General features: G+C 44.7%; 1 protein-coding gene across 1 annotated transcript in view; it reads right to left on the bottom strand.

The window, feature by feature from the left end:
* EFCAB6 (EF-hand calcium binding domain 6) overlaps positions 1–22,994 on the bottom strand; it is a 213,855-nt gene that overhangs the window by 29,079 nt on the left and 161,782 nt on the right. The window contains exons 23-25 of the mRNA XM_055000612.1: positions 21,984–22,179; positions 11,405–11,593; positions 711–914 (exon numbers count right to left, since the gene is read on the bottom strand). Coding sequence (XP_054856587.1) covers positions 711–914; positions 11,405–11,593; positions 21,984–22,179 — 589 coding nt within the window. The remainder of the gene's footprint in view (positions 1–710; positions 915–11,404; positions 11,594–21,983; positions 22,180–22,994) is intronic.

Raw genomic sequence — 22,994 nt, forward strand, 5'->3', positions numbered from 1 at the left:
GTTTTCAAGGCAAGAGACAAACAGAAGTATCTTTGCCACTGCCTGTCTCTGTGTAGCAATCCTTGAATTCATTGTTGGCCAAGTACTAACCAGGACAGACCCTGCTTAGCTTCTGAAAGCTGACAAGATCCAGATAACCTGGAATCAGGCTCTAATAATGTCTCTGAAATAGCAGGCAGTTCATGGCATCGTTCACCGTATATTCTATATTGTTTGGATTGGATTGTTCTTAATGTTGCGATCTAGTTTTACTGCATTGTTTGTTGTTTGTATAAAACTGGCTTATTTGCACTGCCTTCAAGTGTTTTATACTATCCTTATTGCACTGCTTTAATTGTGCGATCCCCCTTTCAGTTATCTTGTCCCATGAAAAAGAAGGCCCATGGGTGAATGAGTAAATATCATCGTTAATCCTAATAACGCAGCAAACAGTTCTGTGGGTGGCGTTCCTCCTACCCATTGCCTTCTCGGCCTTTCTGCTCATCCTCCATCGGAGGATATCCAAGTACTGCGTGTTACAGGAGACCACAGGTGAGGACAAAAAGAACGGCCAAGGAGAGACCAGTTGGAGCCATGCTGATTGCACAGTCATCTGCTACATCTTGTACTTTAGATGATATCATGGGTTACTATTGACACTCGCATGTGAAGGTCCATCCCAAATAAGTACACTAACAGACCCTGAGAAAATTCTGTTCTGTTTGCTTTACCTGCTGATCAGTCAGAAGCATAAACCACCGATTGCAGATATCTCTGAAGTCTTCTTTTGACACAACGTTTGCTCTTGCACAATCTGCCTTTTTAAACTCTTGCTCAATGGCTTCAAAACGAGCACTCACAACTTCTTGTATACGGTTGAATACCTGTTCGTTGGTCAGATCTCCACAAGCAACTTTCATACGTTCTCTCTCAGTCTAAATGGCCAATACATGAAAGAATTACTGACTTTTGGTATAAAACAGGACCAAGAAATTCCACAGACAAGGGCAGCTTTGCTTTTCTGCATCAATGCAATCAATTTAAAACAATGCATCTAGCAATGCCACAAAAATGACAAATAAAAGTCCTCTGTTAAAATATGGATATTACTCAAAACAGCAAGATACATGATATAAATAGCATACCATTTCACAGAAGAAAATATTTCATTATGGCTAATAAATGAGTAATTATGAGCAATTCAGATTTGTCTTATTTTTGCTTTCTTCCCTGGTAGTGGTAGAAAATGCCATCAAGTCATAGCTATATTCTGGTGACCCCTGCTGGGGTTTTCAAGGCAAGAGACTAACAGAGATAGTTTGGTATTGTCTGCTTCTGCAACCCTGGTCTTCTTTGGAGGTCTCACATCCAATTACTAACTAAGGCTGACCCTGCTTAGCTTCCAAGATCTGACGAGATTGGACTTGCCTGGGCTAGCCAACTCAGAGTCTTTCTTCTCTGGTGGATGTAGAAGGTCCACACAATTGGACCTCCGTGTGAATCTGGTATTTACATCTGTCAGTGGTAGAGAATCATATCTTAGGAAAGCCGTGTATATGAATGGGACTACAGATTATACCTATTAGGCAATCATCCATGTATTATTTCTATTCTTTCATAACACTATGACTGTAAATGGCACTTTATCTCTATACATAATTGAGAAAGTGTGTTCCCGACAACTCACCTCAATTCCACTGCGTAGGAGTGCTATTACGCGCCCCTAGCAGGGAATAAGAGGTGAGTTGCAGGAACAGGCCAGGCTGCCTTCTCCCCTCCTCAACCTGCTGGTACTGCACCCGTGCCTGCCAGCTGCCCAGTTTCTGGGCAGCTGGCAGGTGGAGGCGTGTGCCCCACTGCTTTCTCCCCTCCCCCACCCCGTGCCCTGCTGCTTTCTCCCCATCCCACCCCATGCCCTGTGCCCTACTGCTTTCTCCCCCACCCCATGCCCCTGTGCCCTACTGCTTTCTCCCTTCCACCCCCACGCCTCCAGTTGCCCATCCCTGAGCAAACAGAAGTCAGGTCTCCTGTCCCTTTGCTTGCTGGTAGACCTAGCCTCCAGTCTCTCAGAAACCAGGTCTACCTCCCTTTCCTTGGTTGGTGTAGTAAACCTGGCCTCTGGAGCCACAGAGGCCAGGGCTATCTGTCATAGTTTTGCTGGTTGGGTAGACCTGGCTTCTGTACTCCTGGAGGCCAGGTCTACTGCCCATAGCCTTGCCAGGCTCATAGGCCTGGCCTCTGGAGCCACAGAAGCCAGGTCTACCACCCAATCTTTTACATGGCCAGTAGATCTGGCCTCCGTTACCTCGGGGGCTGGAACAGGCTGCTGCTGGGCACAGGAGCCCACCACAGCACCTGGTGCCACCTCCCCAGTGGTGCACCCTGCCTGCAGCAGTCCAGTCCATCTCCAACAGAGTTGGAATGCACCACTGACAGACACAGGCACCCACCATGGTGCCTTCCCCCCCACTGCAGCGCTGGGGAGGGGGCAATGCCAGGCCCTGCCACCTTGCCCTCCCCCTGACCAAATCGGGCCTGGCACGCCTGCCCTGCGTTTTCTGGAGCCCACTGTATTTTCACCCCACAATGGGCTTTTTTACTAGTAATGTAATATAACACAAAGAGCTTACAAACTAGACTGGGGACTAGTGTCTAAAGAACAGAGCTCTGACTCTCGAAAGTTTACAGTCTGAAAATCTTGTTGGTCTCTAAGGTGCCACTGGATGAAAATCCTGCTGTTCTATTGCAGACCAACATGGCTACTCACCTAACTAGACTGGAAACAAGGAAAAGTGAAGAAATACATGTACACATACTTAGGATTTTGTTTCAATGGGAGATGTAAATTAAGTGGTTAGATAAGGATTTAGACATGGTACTAATGTCTATTACAATCAAAATCCAAGGGGCACAGAAACCGTTGCTACACAGTCCTTGCTGATTGATTATAAACAATAATCCAGTGAGACTTGAACTTCTGCTGAAACTGTTTAGAAAAGTTTAAATGATGGCTTTTTTTTTAAAAAAAAGGAACTTGAGCAAAACTCCTTTCAGAAGTTAGTTTCTTGCCTGTCAGCTGCAGTTTTTCCTAGGAAACATACCCTGATGGTCCCTTTTAAAGTGGCTGCCCTGTCAAGGCCCAGAAAAATCGAGGGACCCAAGTACCATCAGCAGTTCTTAGTGGATGCAAAGTATGGCCTGGTAGCAGGCTGTATACACTATCCAACCCTCAGGTACGCTTGATTCTAGAAACTGCTGTAACAGCATACAGGCTTGTTATGCCCCCTTTTAGTTCACAGACACCATTCTTCTTTGTTACCTGCCAGCCCACTTCTGCCATTCATTGACTGTTAAGAGGTCATCTTGAGTAAAATTGATCAAAGCACCCTAAAAGCCAGGGCTGATCTTGTCTCTCTTAACTTGACCTTACCTTATGGCTAGTGGGTTGGACATCTAACAACCTTCAGCATATTTTTCAGTTGCCTGGTTCAACTGCCCTGGAACTTTGAAGAACTAACATTCTGCCAGCCAGTTTCAAAGAGTTAGCTACTTAAAAGTGATTGCATATTCAGTTATATCACTGGAGTCATTAACTTCCTGTCAAGTGGTAAGAATTTTACCAACCATCAACCAGTAGTGCAGTTAGGTCATTTTAGTCTGTGGACTTAATGGTCTTGTGCAACCCTATCTAGGTTTGCCAGCCCCCCCCCCCGGCAACTGGCTGGGGGACTTAGCAGGGGGTTCATCAGCATTTTGAGTTTTACCCAAATGCTAGAGCATCCATGTGTTCCCCATCCATCACTTCCTGGTGCACAAAGAGTGACATCTGCACGTTGGGATTCTGCTAACATTTCCCACCATTTTTTCCCACCGCCAGCCAGCTGAGTGGTGGTGGGAAGCACCCACTGGTGCCAGGGGATCCCCTGCCTGCCACCATTTATTTTGATACGAATTTTCAAGAGTCAGAACCCACTTCTTCACATACCTGAGGGAGTGAGCTGTTGAAGGTTGTTACATGTGACTCATGAAAGCTTATACTGAAATAAATGTTAGTCTTTAAGGTGCCGCTGGACTTTTGTTTTATTTTGCTACAAAAGACTAATCCAGCAACCCTTTCACAATCTTCTAAGGCTTGCTTCAGGTGCCTTCTGAGGTTAAATGGTTGCAATCTGAGAGAGGGCCTTCTCAGCTGTGGCACCAGAGTTGTGGAACTCCCTCCCCAGGGATACTAGTCTGTCACCTTCTATCACTGTTTACTGCCAGGCCAGCAGGTGAAAACATTTTTGTTTCATCTGGCATCCTTCAATAATCACTACTTCCTGCCCTGTTTCCAGTTGACATTTCTGTATGTTTGAGTATAAATTCTGTGCTTTTAATTCATGTGATGATGTGTTTTATACTGCTCTGTTTTTAGCTACCATGGTGGCCCAGACTGGGCTAAAAGGCAGGATGTATCGCTTGTAAATAAATAAATTTAAAAACAAATCATGCAAAACTCCTTTCAGATGATCAGAGGGATGTAGACTGTGTCAGAGGGACGTAGACTGTGTCCACAGATGTAGTTGGCTTTGGCCATTTGCTGATAATCAGCAGGAAGCTGTAGAACCTCACAAAGTAGCATCGCCATAAATTCAGCCAGCTTCTTTTGCCCTGTTATTTCAGACTGTTCTGAGAGCCCAAGAACATGGAGATTTAAACAACAAGTGAAACTTTCTAGGTAGGAGATTTGGTTAGAGAGAATGTTATGTGAAACTGAGACAGCCGACAGCCATCTCATGAGTAGAGATGGTCACGAACAGCAATACGAACAAAAAAAAGAGAACAAGCTGTTTGTGAGGCCCCATTCTAAACAAACGGGTGGTCATTGCAAGCCTCGTTCATTGCTGTTCATCAAGCCAGACAGTCTGTCACCTGCAATCAATTCTCTTGGCAACTTAGGCAGGGATTGTCTGAACTCTGTCTGAACTCCTGCTGTTGCCCTGGAAACCCCAATCTAAGCCCAATTTAGCTTGATAGGCAGGTCTTCCTTTCAAGTGTGGAGCTCCAAATTTGTTACAACAAGGGAGCAAAGAATGGGGGGAGGGGGGCTCCCAGCTCTGACTTTGCAGATAGTGGAGAGGGAGAGAGAGAGTTGCTGTTGGCATTTTGATAGAGAGAGTGCATTGGAGCTTGAATTTTCTTTGTGTGTGGTGGGATAGGGATCTACCCCTTCAAGTTTCAGGGCTGCTGCCAGCCTCTGGGCCAAGCTATTATTTATTATTGGTACCTTTCCTGCTGCCTGCTCAGGTAAGGTTTCTGGGAGTGGTGCAGTAGGGATCTACCCCTTCAAGTTCCAGGGCTGCTGCCAGGCTCTGGGCCAAGCTATTATTTATTATTGGTACCTTTCCTGGTGCCTGCTCAGATTAGGTTTCTGGGAGTGGTGCAGTAGGGATCTTGACTTGGATGATGGCTGGAGGAGAGCCTGCTGGCCCCCACGAACAGCCAACCACGAACATGTTCGTGAACAGGGCCATGTTCGTGGTTGTTCGTGAGACCCTGTTCATGGACGGCAATGAACAACGAACATCATGTTCGTTTTTTTTCTGTTCGTGCTCATCTCATGAGCAATGATTCAGCCTTCCAAGGCAGCAATTTTAGTCTCCATCTGTTGAACTTGTACACCGATAGCCTCAGTCGACTTCCGAAGTTGTTGAATCAACTTATCAATTGCCTTATCATTAGTAGAAAGTTGTTTTAGTTATTTGGATTGTTGTTTTAGTTACTCAGATTGTTTTTTCCAGCTGAGCCTCCATATTTTTTCAAAAGGGAAATTAATTCTTCTTGAGATTCAGTACCAGCTCCAGGAGGAAGGAGAGGCTGTCTTAGTATAGTTCCTCTTTCAGCTAATGGTTGAAAATTATAAGTCAACTTATCTCAAGTTGATAACAAGAGAAAATACAAAACAGTAAATAAAGGCAAATTACCAGTGCATCAAAGAAGACAGATCCAAATCAATGCATAACAAGCAGAAAAGATAGAGGTGGCACAGAGTTGCTTCTGGTTACGCTGTTATCTTTACTGGAGGGCTTGACCCTCAATAATAACTTTAATCCATAAAGCAGCCATTAAAACTATTGACTGAAAATAATCTTTTGCACATCTTCAAACCTTTGACTTTGGCATTTGGAGAGGTGAAGGATAACTCATGGCATAGCTTTGTATTGAGATTAGTGGCTAGCCGGCTTCTCAGAAGAATACTTGGATTCTATGCAGCTAAACTTTTAGTAAAACAAAGATTGTTAAGAACAGAATACTTAAACTGATGTTGGACTAGTAGGCACCTTGAGAACAGCCCTACTTTATAAGCAGTTACTTCCTTCACCCCTGAGTCTTCCCAGAGTACTTTATTGATATAATGAATTATGAACACAGAAAGGCCTTTTCTAAGGCACACCTAGATATTCTACTACTTGCAGTCTTGTAAGGCCACTTCAAAGTATTCCATATAGTAAAAGAGTTTGCTCCTGTAATGGTTGTTCCCTTGAGGATTTATCCCATTCCACATTGCAGTGTCTGAGGTTTCAGGCTGCTTGCAGATTTTTGACTACCAATATATCTCGTCTCTGAGGAAGGTCAGACGAGGAGAAATTATTTTTATTGGCAGATGGGAATAAATCCATTGCTCTCTAAATGGCAAGGTTTGCTGCTGCCATCATAAAGGGTGAAAAGACAAGGAGGCATGCTGACCCAAGCATAGTGGACCTGTAACTGCTCTACTCTGAGTCACTGGTTTTTTGATTATATGGTATTTTTATTATCAGATATTTAAATAGTGATTCTGTATTTTATGAAATTTCTATGAAAATGTCCAGAAATTTTATTTTATTTATAAATTTTATCTTGATGGACATTTAATTTTCTCTTGTATTTTTGCTATGGCTAACGCAATAAAGATTAATGATGATGGATTGGACTGTTTAGTTGGTCATAATAAAAGTTATTACACTGTTATTACCCTTGAATTCATATTTTAGTACACCAGCATAGCTACCTTGAAACTGTAGTTTTTAAGTACTCGGAAGTTCTTAATTACATTGAGGAGACCTCAGATTTAGTAATGCTAGGCTATGTGTTTTGCTCGTTTCTCTTTTCCACCATTTCACTTTTGAGAGAAAATTTCTTCAGAGACAGACTGCGCTGTTAAACAGTTTGAAAATTTGTGTTGTCTGTTACCTGTTAAAGAGCCCCATGGCGCAGAGTGGTAAGCTGCAGTACTGCAGCCCAAGCTCTGCTCATGACCTGAGTTCGATCCTGGCAGAAGCCGCGTTCAGGTAACGGGCTCAAGGTTGACAGCCTTCCACCCTTCTGAGGTCGGTAAAATGAGTACCCAGGTTCCTGGGGGTAAATTGTAGATGACTGGGGAAGGCAATGGCAAACCACCCTGTAAAAAGTCTGCCAAGAAAACATCGTGATGCAACGTCCCCCTATGGGTCAGTAATGACTTGGTGCTTGCACAGGGGACTACCTACCTACCTGTTAAATGTCAATATATATTCTACATGCAAATATAATATTTCTAATAAACTTGAAACATGCTTTGCATGATATACCACTTATTTAATTATTTAGAAAAAATAAGCATGGCCATTCTGTACAGATACATGACGGGCTGCCCTCCCACTGTGCTTATATTGTTAGTGGTCACACTTGCCCTCACAGTATTAAGAAGGGTTATGGTTATGGACTATCATAAACCCCTCATGTGTTTAAAACACAGACAAGCTGCTTGGCTAGGCAGGAAATGGAAAAGTACTGGAATGTGATAAATTCTCAAGGAAAGATAAAATCATGGCAAGAAATTTGTGACAAAGGAAAGAAAATACAATGGCTGATAAATCTCCAGGCGGTCTCCAGACTGAAGGAAGCTCTTAAGGATAACAGAGCTCAACTGAGGGATCTTACTCATTTTGAGAAAATAATCATGCAGAAAAAGAATCATATTCTGGGCCACATTTACAAACTTTTATTTCAATATGATACAGAAACAGAACAAGTTAAAACTTGTATGATAAAATGGATGCAAAATTTTGGAGAAGAAATAACATTTCAACAGTGAGAAAATTTATGGACTAAGAGCATAAAATTTATAGCCAGCCAAACACTCAGAGAAAATTGGTATAAGATGTTTTTTAGATAGTACATTACATCAAAAGATATTGAAAAAAATGAATAAGAAATATGTAGGGTGATGCTGGAAGCGTAAGGAAGCAGGCGGATCTTTCTTTCATATCTGGTGGACATGTAATAAAAGTTTAAAAATGTGGAAAGATGTACATGCCGAGATTCAGAAGATTCTAAAAATCAATTTTGCTATGAAACCCCAGACCATGATGTTGGGAATTATACCAGACAACATGGATAGAACATTACATGAACTATTTCGATATTTGCTGATGGTATCAAGAGTGGTAATGGCAAGTAAATTGAAAGAAGAATGCCCAACCAGGGAAATTTGGAAGAACAAAATGACAGAATATGCAGTGATGGCAAAATTGATGAATTACATAAATAGAAGGCCAATTAAAGAATGTGAAGAGAAATGGGGAAATATTTTGCCTATAACGATTAAATTTATAAGATGTCTTAGTCCTGCAGATTTGAAAATGATTGCATATTGATATATTTGTCAACCTAATGGTAAGATAATTAGTTACATAATGATAATAGATTGTATAATATGAAATATTGGCAAAAAGTCAGCATTGTTACTGTTAAGTAAAGTATAAGTAAAAGGTAATGAAGATAAGGAGTAGAAATAGGTTAGAATTCTTAATAGTACTTTATTTCAAGGCTCTTAAAGGTTATGATATTCAGTTATATTAAGTAACAAGCAGTGTTAGTATTAATAATTGTTTTTTCTTTCTTTATTGTTACTAAAATAATGAGTAGAAATAGGTTTGAATTTTGCATGTGTTGTTTATTTTGGAAAAATATTTAATCTCTATTTTAATATCTATAAAACTTTTATATGGTCCCTCTCTATACTGCCTTAGTCAGGCTGCACCTGGAGTACTGTGGGTAGTTCTGGAGGCCTCACTTCAAAAAGGATGCGGACAAAATTGAAAGAGTGCAGAAGAGAGCGACGAGATTATGATCAGGGGTCTGGAGACTGAGCCCTACAAGGAAAGGCTGAGGGCCTTGGGAATGTTTAGTTTGGAGAAAGGAGATTGAGGGGGGAACTGACTGCTCACTTTAAATATTTGAAAGGCTGTCATTTGGAGGAGGGCAAGGAGCTGTTCCAATTGGCAGCAGAGGATAGAACTTGAAGCAATGGGTTTAAATTACATGCACAAAGGTACCAGCTGGATATTAGGAAGAACTTTTTCACGGTCAGAGTAGTTCAAAAGTGGAATCAGCTGCCTAGGGAGGTGGTGAGCTCCCCTTCCCTGGCAGTTTTCAAGAAGAGGCTGGACGAATATTTGTCAGAGATGCTTTAGGCTGATCCTGCACTGGGCAGGGGGTTGGACTAGAAGGTCTGTACAGCCCCTTCCAACTCTGTGATTCTGTGATTCTGTGAATTCCCCAGGTAAATCTACAATAATTCCAACAGTTCCAAAAATGCTAATGCTGTATATTTTGTTTTATTTCAGATGAAAATCCAAAACCTGCTGGTAAAAGGAACCAAAAGGATCCAACAGTACTGAAGAAGTGGAAATTCCACCGGTAAATTTATAAAGAAATTCAAAGCTGCTAATACTGTGTCTTCTTTTTCATTTCAGGTGAAAACAAGAATTGGAAAAAGGAGGCCACTAGAACCCTGTTGCCTGACAAGTGGCCAGCTAGATATTCTTACTTGTTTCATAATATGTACATCATCAGGGGCAAGCAAAATCAGTTCACCGATAAGCAAAATACGTTAGACTGTTAAATTCTAACACATTCTCTTGGCGTGCCTAAGAAAATCGGCCAGCTCCAATCACTTGTTGGGCAACGGGGTCCTAGTGGCCTAGTCTCATCTATTGTATAACATGAAAGAACACTTATTTTGGTTGTGAAACATTTTTAGGCATCCCAATTTTTAGGGCCATGCAATACTACCCTTTAAGATGCACTGTAGTTTCTCTGTCCCCTTGATACACAGGCTGAGAAATTTTTAATGAAACCCCACCACCTCCAGCATAGAGCCGTCTTTAGCATTTTCCCTTGTGCTAGAAACTCTCCTGTTTCCCTGGAAATGTGGAGCCAAGTTCTACTTCTAAGGTGGAGGAGGGCTCTGCCAGTCTTTCTGTAAATGTTCAGAGTAGGGAAGAGTACTTCCCTACTCAGGAGTAATCTGCCCTGAGCCTCCTGATGCGGGGAGGGCAGAATACAAATCGAATTAATTAAATAAATAAATAAAATACTTGAATTACTTGAAAGAGCCTTTTGCCATTGCTGGAGAGCAGTGTGGTGACTTGGACAGACTGCAGGATTACATGATGGAGATTTCTGCTCAAAGCCCTGCTCAACTATGAAATTCTCTTACTGATCATAAACCAGCCTAACCAACTTCCCAGACTGGTTTCCATAGACAAGCGTCTAAGAAGCCTGAAGGGAGGTGAGGATACAAATGATAGAAATGCAACCCATACAATATAAATGCATTCATCCATGAATTAATTCAACTCTGTATTGGATTTCAGATGGCTTTAAATCTTTGCAAATTTGCATTTGTATACATTGTTAATTAAAATGTTTTTGAAATTGACTGTACTCACACTGTGTAATCTGCCTTGAGTGTCAGTGAGAAAGGCAAACTATAAATAACAACAACATTCACCTTTACACCTACTCAGAGGGGTTTATAAAGTGTGTTATTATTATCCCCACAACAATTACCTTGTGAGGTGGGTGGGACTGAGAGAGCTCCAAGAAGCTGTGACTGACCCAAGGTCACCCAGCTGGCTTCAAGTGGAGGAGTGGGGAATCAAACCCGGCTCCCTAGATTAGAGTCCTGCAGCTCTTAACCACTACACCAACATAAATAAATGGTGGTGGTGGTGGTGGTGGTGGAAAGTGCTGACAAATCATAGCTGATATATGGTGACCCTGCTGGGGTTTTCAAGGCAAAAAAACACATGGAGGTGGTTTGCCACTGCCTGCCTTGGTCTTTCTTGGAAGTCTCCCATCCAGTTATTAACCAAGACCAGTCCTGCTTAGCTTTCAAAGAATCACGGAGTTGGAAGGGGCCGTACAGACCTTCTAGTCCAACCCCTTGCCCAATGCAGGATGAGCCTAAAGCATCCCTGACCAATATTCATCCAGCCTCTTCTTGAAAACTGTCAGTGAGGGGGAGCTCACCACCACGTCCCGAGGCAGCTGATCCCACCTCTGAACTGCTCATCCCTGAACTTTCCTCATCCCTAAGCATCGTCCTCACTGGAGAGGAAGTTGATATCATCCTTACCTCTGAGAGGAAGTTGAATTTTTGCAGGAAATATTTCCAGTCTACGGCATGCTCCCCACGAAGCCGCTGAAGTCTGAGGAGGTGGTTGAATTGCTTTTCCGATAGTGCAAAACAGAAGTGGTGCAGCACCTGCCGGAAGTCTTGGGCTGAAATTGTCCCTGTATGTTCCTTGTCAAATGCAGAAAAGGCCTGCAAATAGCAGAAAAGAAAGGCAGCTCCAAATAACTGGCACGTGGGGAAGTGGTTTCTCTTGCAGCACTATTACCGAACGATAACATTAAACGTACAGATAACGCAAATCCTTTTGCTACTTGGAGCATTTTATGTACAAAATTATGATGAAGATTCTCAGTGAATTACTGTTGAAGTAATTTGCCAATTACGTTTCCCCAGGAGCTGCTCCTGGCTGTGTTCATTATCTAGAGTATCAGGTGGGAATCAAAAGCAACTGGGGCTCCCTGGGTGCTTCAAGATGGCCTGAGAGCTTCATCAGGATCATGGAGGTCAAGAAAAATAAGGATCTGCCTCCTAATGAGCCAATCAGTGGAAATGACCCTTTCCACATTTATAGGTTGCAAACTTGGCTTTCTGAACTGGCTCGGGCTGAAGCCAAAAATAATACTCTGCTGAGAGGTTCCAAACACAGCTTTGTCTTTGTTCACCTATTACATATTTATGTACAGAGTTTTAAAAATCTCTCTGAACCCACACAAACATAATATGTTATTGGGCTCCAAGTGCAGACTGCTTAACATTTAATAAAATTAACAGGTACACAAGGAATGCCTGGAGTATATCTTATAACATGTGAAAAGAAAACTCCCTGTAAAATGTATATGCAGGATGTACACTGCTTTGCAAGTGGCTCAGAGGGTGCTTTAAACTTTAACACCCCCCCCATTGCTCCAGCTGACTGGTGGAGTCTGCCAGACAGCTGGAGCAAGGGCACAAACTTAAAGTGTCCCCTGCACCACTTGCAAGTGGTACAGGAGGTGCTTTAAACTTTAACTGCCCCCCCGCCCTTGCTCCGGCTGACTGGGTAGGAAAAATCAAAGGCATAATTATTGATGGGGGGTACATGTGAGAAGGATCTAGGGGTCTTATTAGATCAAAAGAATAATTATAGGATGGGGGAGACTTGTCTTGGCAGTAGTATGTGTGAAAAGGATCTAGGGGTCTTTGTAGACCATACACTGAACATGAGTCAGCAGTGAGATGTGGTAGCTAAAAAGGCAAATGTGATTTTAGGCTGTATCAACAGAAATATACTGTTCAGATCAGGTGACGTGATGGTATTGTTTTACTGTGCTCTGGTTAGACCTCACTTGGAGTACTGTGTTAATTTTTGGACACTATAATTTAAGAAGGATGTTTACAAGTTGGAACATGACCAAAGGAGGGCAACAAAGATAGTGAGGGGTCTAGAGACCAAGTCCTATGAGGAAAAGTTGAAGGAGTTTGATACGCTTAGCCTGGAGAGAAGGTGACTGAGAGATGACACAACAGCCCACTTCAAATATTTGAAGAGCTGTCACATAGAGGATGGAGTGGAGGTGTTTTCTGTTGCCCCAGATAGTTGGACCGGAACCAGTGGGTTAAAATTAAAGCAAAAGTTTTTGCCTAAACATTAAGAACTTTCTGACAGAGTGGTTCCTCAGTGGAACAGGCTTTCTTGGGAGCCAGTGGGCTCTCCTTCCCTGGAGGTGTTTAAGAAGGGGCTAGGTGGCCACCTGACAGCCATGATGATTCTCTGACTCCATATGAATGTACACAGATCAGGAGAGAGAGAGTGTATGAAGAGATGAGCTACTGCTAGGCTCTTGTGACTCTTTCTTATATGCCCAGAGTAATGGTGATTGCTACTTTAGGACCAGGAAGGAATTTTCCTCTAAACCACATTGGTCAGGGATCCTGGAGGATTTTTGCCTTCCTCTAGGCATAGAGCAGGGATCACTGGGGGAGGTGAGGGGGGTTGATAGCTGTGAATTGCCTGCGTGTGTGGGATGGACTAGATGACCCTTGGGATCCCTTCCAGCTCTATGTTTCTATGTTCCTAAGGACACTGTTGCAAGCCTATCAGAACCATCAACCAAGTTCAAAACATTACCAGACAAGCCTGGGAAGCCTGTAAAGTGGGGGGGGGAGCCTCACTCATTGACTCAGTCTCACTTCCTCTTCCCCGGGGGCAGGGGGAGGCGCAAGAAAGCCTTGGAAATTTGGGATGTGGAGCTTGCAAGAGCAGCCATCCAGCTTTAAAAAGGCTGTAGCTCCATTGATATTTGAGTTTATCTGGCACTGATTAATTGGTATCCCCATTTTATTTTGGATTCTCTAATGTCATTTCGTATACCCAGATAATACCGAAACTGTAATTACTCAGTATATATTCAGTATACTAAATACTGTACTGCATAACATTAGTGCCTGTCAAAATGGAACTGAGCAGCAGCAAAAACAATAATCACAATGAAATGGAATGCCATGGCAGCGCCAAATATAGACCAATGGCTTAGTAACGATTATGGAAAAAATTACAGAAAGAATTCAACAATCCTCAGAAAAAGAAAAGACAACAGAATTTTACAGTAAGTGGAAGCCATTTCTTGACTACATTACAACAAGCAACATACAATCTACGAACACAATCTACCAGTCATTAATAGAAATATAAGCAATTGAAGAACAACAAACTTTCATGGATCTATATGAGGAAAACCATTTAAAGAAAAAGAAACTTTAAATGTTAATAGTAAACTTGTAAATAAGTTATTGTTATGTGAATGTAAAAGTAAGACCTGAATTGGACTATGTGCTTGATAAACTTTAATAAAAAATATTTCTTTTTAAAAATGGAACTGAGCAGGAAGGCACGGGGGCTACCCCTCAACCGAAGTGTGCACATTGGCATCCATGCCTTTGTGTTGCTCCACCACCCAAAATTCCATCATTAGCTCTACGGAGAGCTGAACAAGACCCTCGGCAGATGGAGAACCCATTTGTGTGCTTGAACAGATGCTAAGAAGGCATCAATTCGGTGTAAATGGTCCAGTTGTGTTTGCCATTCAACTTTTCAAAATTCAAGCTGATAAAAAATCTTATACACACTATAGCGGTCCTTTTGTCAGAACCGTGGCTAGATAATATCCTTACTCCAGTCTGCCTTTTGCAATTAGACAATAGTCCATTGTTTCTAAAAAGCATTTAATGAAGAAAAAGATCATTATAGTCCACTGGCCTGAATGCAATATTCAGGTTGGTACATATGCATTGTTACCAATGACTAGCAAAGCATGAGGTACAAAGTAACAGATCACAGAAGGCCCAACCTCCCCCCATAGTTCTCAAAACAACCCCTTTGAGGTCAGGATGGCGAAAGTTCCCAAGGCTGATTCTTGGTGGAACATCGGTAGCCAAAACAATCCTCTTCTGTGAGATAGCTGCCTGGGAATCTTGGCACCTGGGGAGAGAGCACTTAAACACTGAAAGGATAAATATGGAGTCGGTTAAGCAAAAGCATACAAGACAGCATTCTGAACCTGACATTCTGCCCCCTCTAAGATGCTCCTTCCCCAGGTTTATGTGGGTAACGAGAGTGAAAGGCTCTCACAAGTCTAGGAGCATGAACATGTACAGAATTCACCCATTCATCAAACCCAGAGTCAAAGTCCTTTCACCTAATGAGGTAAAATAACTGATTTCTTTTTATTTTAGAGTCCAATATTTGTTGCACCTCATAGTGGGTCTGGTCATTGATCAAAGTGGGGATTGGAGGGGCCCGAATGTGCCATTGTTTATCAATGGGGGCTTTTTTCAATAGACTAACATGGAAAGTATCATGCACGTGGCGTAGATTTTTTGGTAAATCTAAGGCAACCGTTACTTTGTTGATTACTTTGCGAACAGGAAAAGGTCCTAAGAATTTTAACGCTAGCTTGCGGCTGGTTTGAGTTACTTTCAGATTTTTCGTAGAAAGATAAACAAGATCGCCTGGTTGTAAATCCCATTCTGCCGCACGGTGGCGGTCGGCGTACTTTTTGTAATCCTGTTTGGCTTTGTCGAGGTGTCTTTTGATTTGAGTCCATTGTTGAGCTGCTTCCCCCCACCATTCGGTGATGTCTTTGGAAGCTGTAATAGGAGGGGGGAGCGCTTCAAACGGAAATGGTTTGAAGTGGAAGCCATAGATGACTTTGAAGGGAGTTTTTCCCGTGGAGGCATGGACGCTGTTATTATATGAGAATTCCGCTAAGGGTAGCAAGTCAAACCAATTATCTTGCTGGAAATTAATGTAACAACGTAGAAATTGCTCTAATATCTGATCAGTTTTTTCCGATTGTCCATCTGTTTCTGGGTGATGGCTTGAACTGAGACCTTGTTCAATGCCCAGTAGTTGTAAAAGCTCCCACCAGAAGTTGGCAACGAACTGTCCGCCGCGATCCGAGATCACCTTGGATGGAAAAGAATGTATTTTTATAATGTTTTTGATAAAAATGTCAGCCAGTTTTTTAGCGGAAGGAATCGTGGTGCACGGTATGAAATGAGCTTGCTTGGAAAACAAATCAACCACAACTAAAATACAATTATGTCCCTTTGATGGGGGTAAATCAGTGATAAAGTCCGTAGAGATTATTTTCCACGGTCGATTGGGCGTTTCTAAAGGTTGTAAGAGTCCCGGGGGTTTGCCCTTTCGGGATTTGGCGCTGAGACAGATGGGGCAAGACGCAACATATTGGGAAATGTCCTTGCGCATGCCCGGCCACCAAAATTGGCGTTGCACTAAGTGAAGCGTTTTTAAGTACCCGTAGTGCCCCGCTGTGGGGGCATCATGACAACGGTGTAAAACTTCTTTCCGCAAACTTTTGGGTACATAGAAGCGATCTCCCCAAAGCCATTCCCCTTGGGCGGACTGTTGCAGTTTGTCTTTGGGCACATTTCCCCCCTCCTTTTCCACTTCAGCTTTTAGCTTTTCTCTCCATCCCTGGTCGGGTTGACGGGAGCGGTTTGTGCGGCTGCGAGTGGTCACCACGCCCCCTAATTGCGTAGGTGAGAAGACTGTGTCAATTGTCTCCTCCCTTTTGCTTTTGTGTTGGGGCATGCGTGATAGCGCGTCGGCCAAAAAGTTAGTTTTGCCCGGAAGAAAGTTTAATGTGAAGTCGAATTTGGAGAAAAATTCCGCCCATCTCAGTTGTTTGGCGTTTAGCCTGCAAGGGCTGCAAAGGGCCTCTAGATTCTTATGGTCCGTCCAGACTTTGAATGGATGACGGGCTCCTTCTAACCAATGTCTCCAGTTAGTGAGAGCTGCTTTTACAGCAAAAGCCTCCTTTTTTTATACATTCCAATTTCTTTCTGCCTCCGAAAACTTTCTGGAAAGGAAGGCGCAGGGTTTGAGCTTTCCGTCCGCCCCCCGCTGTAGCAGCACGCCCCCAATCGCCATGTCGCTGGCGTCAACCTGTACTATGAAGGGGCGGTTTTCATCGGGGTGTTCCAGGATGGGCTCTGAGACAAACTGCGTTTTAAGGTGATTGAACGCTGTTTGGCATTCTGGTGTCCATGACAGTTTTGCGCTTGGCTTTCTGGCCTGGTCCCCCTTGTCTTTGGTTTTTAATAGTTCAGTTAGGGGGAGTGTGATTTGAGCGAAATTTGCAATGAATTCTCTATAGAAGTTGGCAAAGCCTAAGAATGATTGCAGTTCTTTGCGGGTCGCGGGGGTTTGCCAATTTAATACGGCCTGTATTTTGCCTGGATCCATTTTCAAGCCCTCTTGAGAAATATAATAGCCTAAATAAGTGAGTTCTGTTTTGTGGAACTCACATTTAGAGAGCTTAATGGGCAGTTTGTTATTCATGAGAGTGGTTAAGACCCTTTTTACAAGGTCCACGTGTTCCTCTTCGGTCTCTGAATAGATTAACACATCATCTAGGTACACCACGCCTTTATATAAAAATTCATGCAGTACTTCATTGATCATAGACATGAAAACCGATGGGGCCCCGGCCAGGCCAAAAGGCATAACTAAATATTCACATTGGCCGAGGGGTGTATTGAACGCGGTTTTCCATTCATCCCCTTTTCGGATACGGACATGAAAGTAAGCGTCTTTTAAATCTAATTTCGTAAAGACCTTACCTTGGGCCACGACGTTGAGTAGATCTCTGATAAGCGGGATGGGGTAGGCGTTGCTGGAGGAGACGGCGTTAAGTCCCCGAAAGTCGGTGCACAGTCTTAAGGCCCCGTCCTTCTTTTTGACGAAAAGCACTGGCGTGGCATGGGGACTGTTGGCAGGGCGAATGAATCCCCTTTGGAGATTGAGATCGATGAATTTGCGGAGCTCTTCTCTTTCGTTGGGACTCATGGGATAGAGACGGCCCTTGGGCAGCGAGGCTCCCGGTATTATTTCTACGGCACAGTCCGTCCTCCTGTGAGGAGGTAAAGTATTAGCTTCTTCCTCGGTGAAGGCTTGGGTGTATGCTCTGTATTGCTTAGGTATTTGGTTGATTTCTTCTTGGGTGAGAAGAGCAGATTCACTTATAGTTGGGTCATTGCCCCAGTTTTGGTCCCAACGATGATGTTTACAGGATTCATGGGTAAATGTGATACTTCCCTCTGCCCAGCTGATGTAGGGGTTATGATCGCATAACCACCGGCTTCCCAGGATCAGGGGGTATTTCGCTGTGGCACTAATGACGAATGATCTTACCTCCCAGTGCTGTCCCATGCCGGTTATGATTGGAGTGGTTTCAGTAGTGACTGGATTCATGTTGGAACCATACATTTGTTCGAAAATTACCGGTATTTCCAAATCTTTTACTGGAAGCACTAGTCCATTAACTAAGGCTGGTGCGATAATGTCTCTGGAACAGCCTGAATCAATTAGAGCTTGTACGCGGATATGCATTTTCCGGTCCGGATTCACCAACGTTACTGGTATGAAGAGTATGGACCCATGGGGTCGGTTTGGAACCGGAACCCCCGAAGATTTGATCTGCCGTTTGGGTCCCTTTACGACAGATCCATTTCGTTTCCCGATGCGGGGCTCTCTGAATTCTCTCCCCCCGTTAGGGCAGTCGGATCCTCCTCCATGACTTCCTCCAATTCCAGTCCTCTCTCGGGAAGGCTTCTCCTCGGCGCTCCCCTACCTCTTGGAGCGGTTCTTGGAGCTGGAGTTGGGCACGATGGCGCCGGGTAGGCTGCGGGGGCTGGGCGTCTTAGTTGGAGCAGGTCTTTGCACAGGTCGATATGGGCATTGTGCCGCAAAATGACCGCTTTGGCCACATTGCAAACAGAGCCCCTGTTGCCATCTAGCATCTCTTGCTCCACGAGTGGCATATCCAGCCCCCCCCCGGCTTCCCCTGAGGGGAGTGGAGGAACGTCTTTGGCCCGGAGGTTGTTGGTGTTGTTCCACTAAACGAACTTCTAGTAGACGATTTTGAACTTCGCAGGTCAATTGTATCCACCCTAACAGCGTAGGAGGGTTATCTTGCATGAGAGCTCGGTCTAGCAATTTAGGGTTCAACCCTTGCTTGTACAAAATAATCTTGGTAGACTCCTCACATCTCGGGCATTTGGCAGCGAGCTGTCAGAACTTTGTAGCATAGTCTCTAGCCGACATGCTGCCTTGTCTAATTGCTTGCAATTCTGTTCTGGCCCTAGTTTCTTCTAGGGGATCTTCATACTGGGCGCGGATCGCATCCACTAGCCCTTGGAGCGTATCTAATTCGGGGGCCCCCACGTTATACAGTCCCACATACCAATCGGCAGCTTTACCTTGGAGACATGATCCCAGGTGTTCTATTTGGCTGGCCTCACTCCCGAAAAGATGCCCCCACCGGTTGAAGAATTGCACCACTTGCACAAGGAAAAATCCCAATTTGGAAGGGTCTCCATCAAACGTAGCGTCCAGTTTGACCCATCCCATGGGAAGATCTAGTCTAGGAGCTGGTGCCGGCATTGGGTAGGCATCAAGCGGAGCGAGTTGTAAGGGAGGCTGCCGCGGCGTCGGTGGTAACTGTGGAGGAGGATATTGCGGGTAAGGTTGAGGTGGAGGTTGGTGCGGTAAGGGCGCTCCCGGAATCGGCTGGGGAATCGGTTGAGGGATTGGTTGGGACCCTCTTGGTGCCGGATGCATTGGGGCTGGTCGAGAAGGTGTTGGACGCTCCCTTGGTCCGTCCCCGGGAACTGGTTCAGGGGGAGTGGGGGCTGGCCGCAACGGAGGTGGGAGAGGGGAGATGGGTTGGAGAGGGACCGTATCCCCTCGCGGCCCCGGTGTAGGAAGAGGCCTGTCCGCTCCTGGAATGACCAGCGGTGTGGGTCCTCCCGGAAGACCTGGGGGCTGGCTCGCTTGTGTTGTAGGTGGCGGATCTATTGGGGCAGCTGGCTCCAGCGGCCGTCTTGGTTCTTCCCCACCTCCTCCATTCCCATTGCCCGTTGGAATTACAGGGCGATCGGGACGAGGGTCTTCTGGGCATGGCTCTCCACCTCCCCTGCCGGTGCCGACATCTCCTGGTACAATCGGTTGATCGGGGCAAGGATTATTTGGGCAGGGTCCTTCCCCGGTGACCGAGTCCTCGTCTCCCGTCTCTGGTGGCTGTTGCGGCCACAGTTGATTTTGCAGGTTAGCCAAACTTTGGCTGATGCCAGGTAGACCAGTTGGTGGAACATGATCCCTGTCTCCCGCCACTAGCACCGACAGCAGATGGACGGCATTCGCCAAACTTTCTTCCATACTTAACAGTCTATTCTCCAACAGCTGTACTCTATCCGTAGGTTCCTCCTCTTGTTCCGTATAGCACGTAGCTTGCGAAGTGGGCAGACTTTCAGTAGGTGGCCGCGGTAGACCAGGTATGAGTTCTTCCACTTCTTGTTGCCCCGACGACGGGGTGACTTCTGCATAATCCCAACTCAGGGTGCCACGGCGGGACGTTTCCCATTCCGTTTGTTCGGTCGTCCTGTTCCAGAACAGCCACGGCCGGCCACCGGTTTGCTCGGGTATGGATTCCAAACTGCGCCGGCTATCCAGCTGTAGCTGTGTAAACATCGTGCTGGCCCTCCGCTCTCTCGTTTCCCTTGGCCTTGCACCCCACTGCGTCGGGGTGGGCAAGTTGAAGAGTGGTGCGGCTGTGGCTCTAGGCCGCGTATCCGCGTTACTAGGAGCGAGGGTATAGATCGTTGTAACCGAGGAGCCGTCACCTCGCGGTATAGGTTCTTGGGCTTCCAAACCTTGAGAGCCGGGAGAGGCATACGGGTCAAACAAAGGATCCCTGACTGGGACAGCTTTGAAGTCCGTTTGATCCGGCTTAGGCATTGGAAAAAGTGATTGGTAACAAAATGTCAGAACCGTGGCTAGATAATATCCTTACTCCAGTCTGCCTTCTGCAATTAGACAATAGTCCATTGTTTCCAAAAAGCAATTAATGAAGAAAAAGATCATTATAGTCCACTGGCCTGAATGCAATATTCAGGTTGGTACATATGCATTGTTACCAATGACTAGCAAAGCATGAGGTACAAAGTAACAGATCACAGAAGGCCCAACCTCCCCCCATAGTTCTCAAAACAAGCCCTTTGAGGTCAGGATGGCGAAAGTTCCCAAGGCTGATTCTTGGTGGAACGTCGGTAGCCAAAACAATCCTCTTCTGTGAGATAGCTGCCTGGGAATCTTGGCACCTGGGGAGAGAGCACTTAAACACTGAAAGGATAAATATGGAGTCGGTTAAGCAAAAGCATACAAGACAGCATTCTGAACCTGACACCTTTTCCTCTCCAGCACAATGCTTTCGCTTTAGTCTACCAGTTGTAGCCAACCGCATCTTCTGCTTGTACAATATAGATTACACTCCTCACCACAACTCCTTCTTGCATATTGCTGTTCATGTGAGTTCTACGATTCTTGGCACAGCCTTTCCAGGAGTTATAGAATCATAGAATTGGAAGAAAATTGATTAATTTGAAATGTGGTGCTGGAGGAGAGTTCTGCAGATACCATGGACAGCCAAAAAGACAAATAAGTGGGTACTAGATCAAATCAAGGCTGAATTCTCCCTAGAAGCTGAAATGACAAGACTAAGGCTATCATACTTTGGTCACATCATGAAAAGACAAGACTCTCTGGAAAAGTCAATAATGCTAGAAAAAGGTGAAAGGCAGGAGGAAAAGAGGAAGAGCTAAAATGAGATGGTTTGATTCAATAAAAGAAGCCACATCCTCCAGTTTGCAGGATCTGGACAAGTCTGTTAATGGTAGGACATTTAGGAGGTCTCTCATTTAAAGGATCACCATAGGTTAGAGGTGCCTTGATGGCACATAACACACACACACACACACACACACACAGGGACAGCTTTAGGCTCCACCACAATACTGTCCCTGAGTGCACACTTCCCCCCATAAGTCAATGGATTCCATTCACTCCTATAAAGACAGGCAGAACAGTACCTTTGGATTCTCTGCTGTATTGAGTGGTGCAGCTTCCACAAGCAGAAATCCCACTGGAGGACGTACACGGACAGCAGTGCCCCTCCCCTCCCGCTCCTAGTCATAATGGAGATATTTTGTTCGCAAGCGCCCAAGACCACATGCTAAGCACCTTATATAACAGGTCAGGCGAATCTGTAACAATCTGCTTTATCTTCATCATGGCCTCATCTAGGCTTAGTTGCATGAAGCTGACGGGTGGCACAGGTGGCACAAGGCGCTTTTTCTTTCTGAATGCTCCACGATCGCCAATTGCTCTTAGAAAATCAAAATATGAGAGCTTATTGTCCTGAATGCTAATGCCCAATCTGAGGAGAAAAACAAGACAGAAGATTGTCAGTGCCGAAGCGCTGCTGCTATTCATTCAATTACAGGCTTTTATGTAGATTTAGGATGGTACATGCCTAGGTTTAAATTGGCCAGTCAATTCTTTGGCTAACCAGCTGAAGGGCTTTTTTTTTTTTTTACTAAGAATTTGCAAATCTTAAAAATTGTTGTTCCGTTATTTCAATTTCTATCTTGCGCATCCTGAAAGATTTTATTGGACAGTTTCAGATGGGTAGCCATGTTGGTTCACAGTAGATGAACAAGGTTCAAGACCAGTAGCACTGGAGAACAACATCTCATAATGTAGCATCAAGATAAGAGCACATGAAGTCCCAGCAAAGACCAAACCTTCCTTCCTCACAATCTCTCCTTACCTGGCTTTCAGTATTGGCTTAACCTCAGTCACTAAAATCTGGGTCCAAAAGGGAGGTCTTTCATCCTATCCCCCCAAATTCCTTAAATCTCCAGTGAAAGGAAGACGTGTATATCCTGGTCGGGTGGAGCTGGCATAATCCTTGGACCTGACCCAGGAAAGGACGGTATGGAGGCAGGGGCCAGGCACCCCGTTCTGTGGGCTCAGAAAGCAGCACCTTTGCAAGCTGCCTTCAACCCAAGCTGGGAAGCAGCAGCACAGATCTAGGAGGCCATGACAGGAGCAAGCCTCGCCCACTGTCTCTTCCCACACCACAACTCTCTGCCCATTTGGTGCCTCAAGCAGGTGCTGAACCAGACCTGCCAGCAGTTTTGAGACGCCCTGGTCCCAGCCCAGTTAAGGCTTTAAAGGTTGACATTCGTG

Source organism: Eublepharis macularius, chromosome 16 (assembly GCF_028583425.1).
Source record: "Eublepharis macularius isolate TG4126 chromosome 16, MPM_Emac_v1.0, whole genome shotgun sequence".
NCBI lineage: Eukaryota > Metazoa > Chordata > Lepidosauria > Squamata > Eublepharidae > Eublepharis > Eublepharis macularius.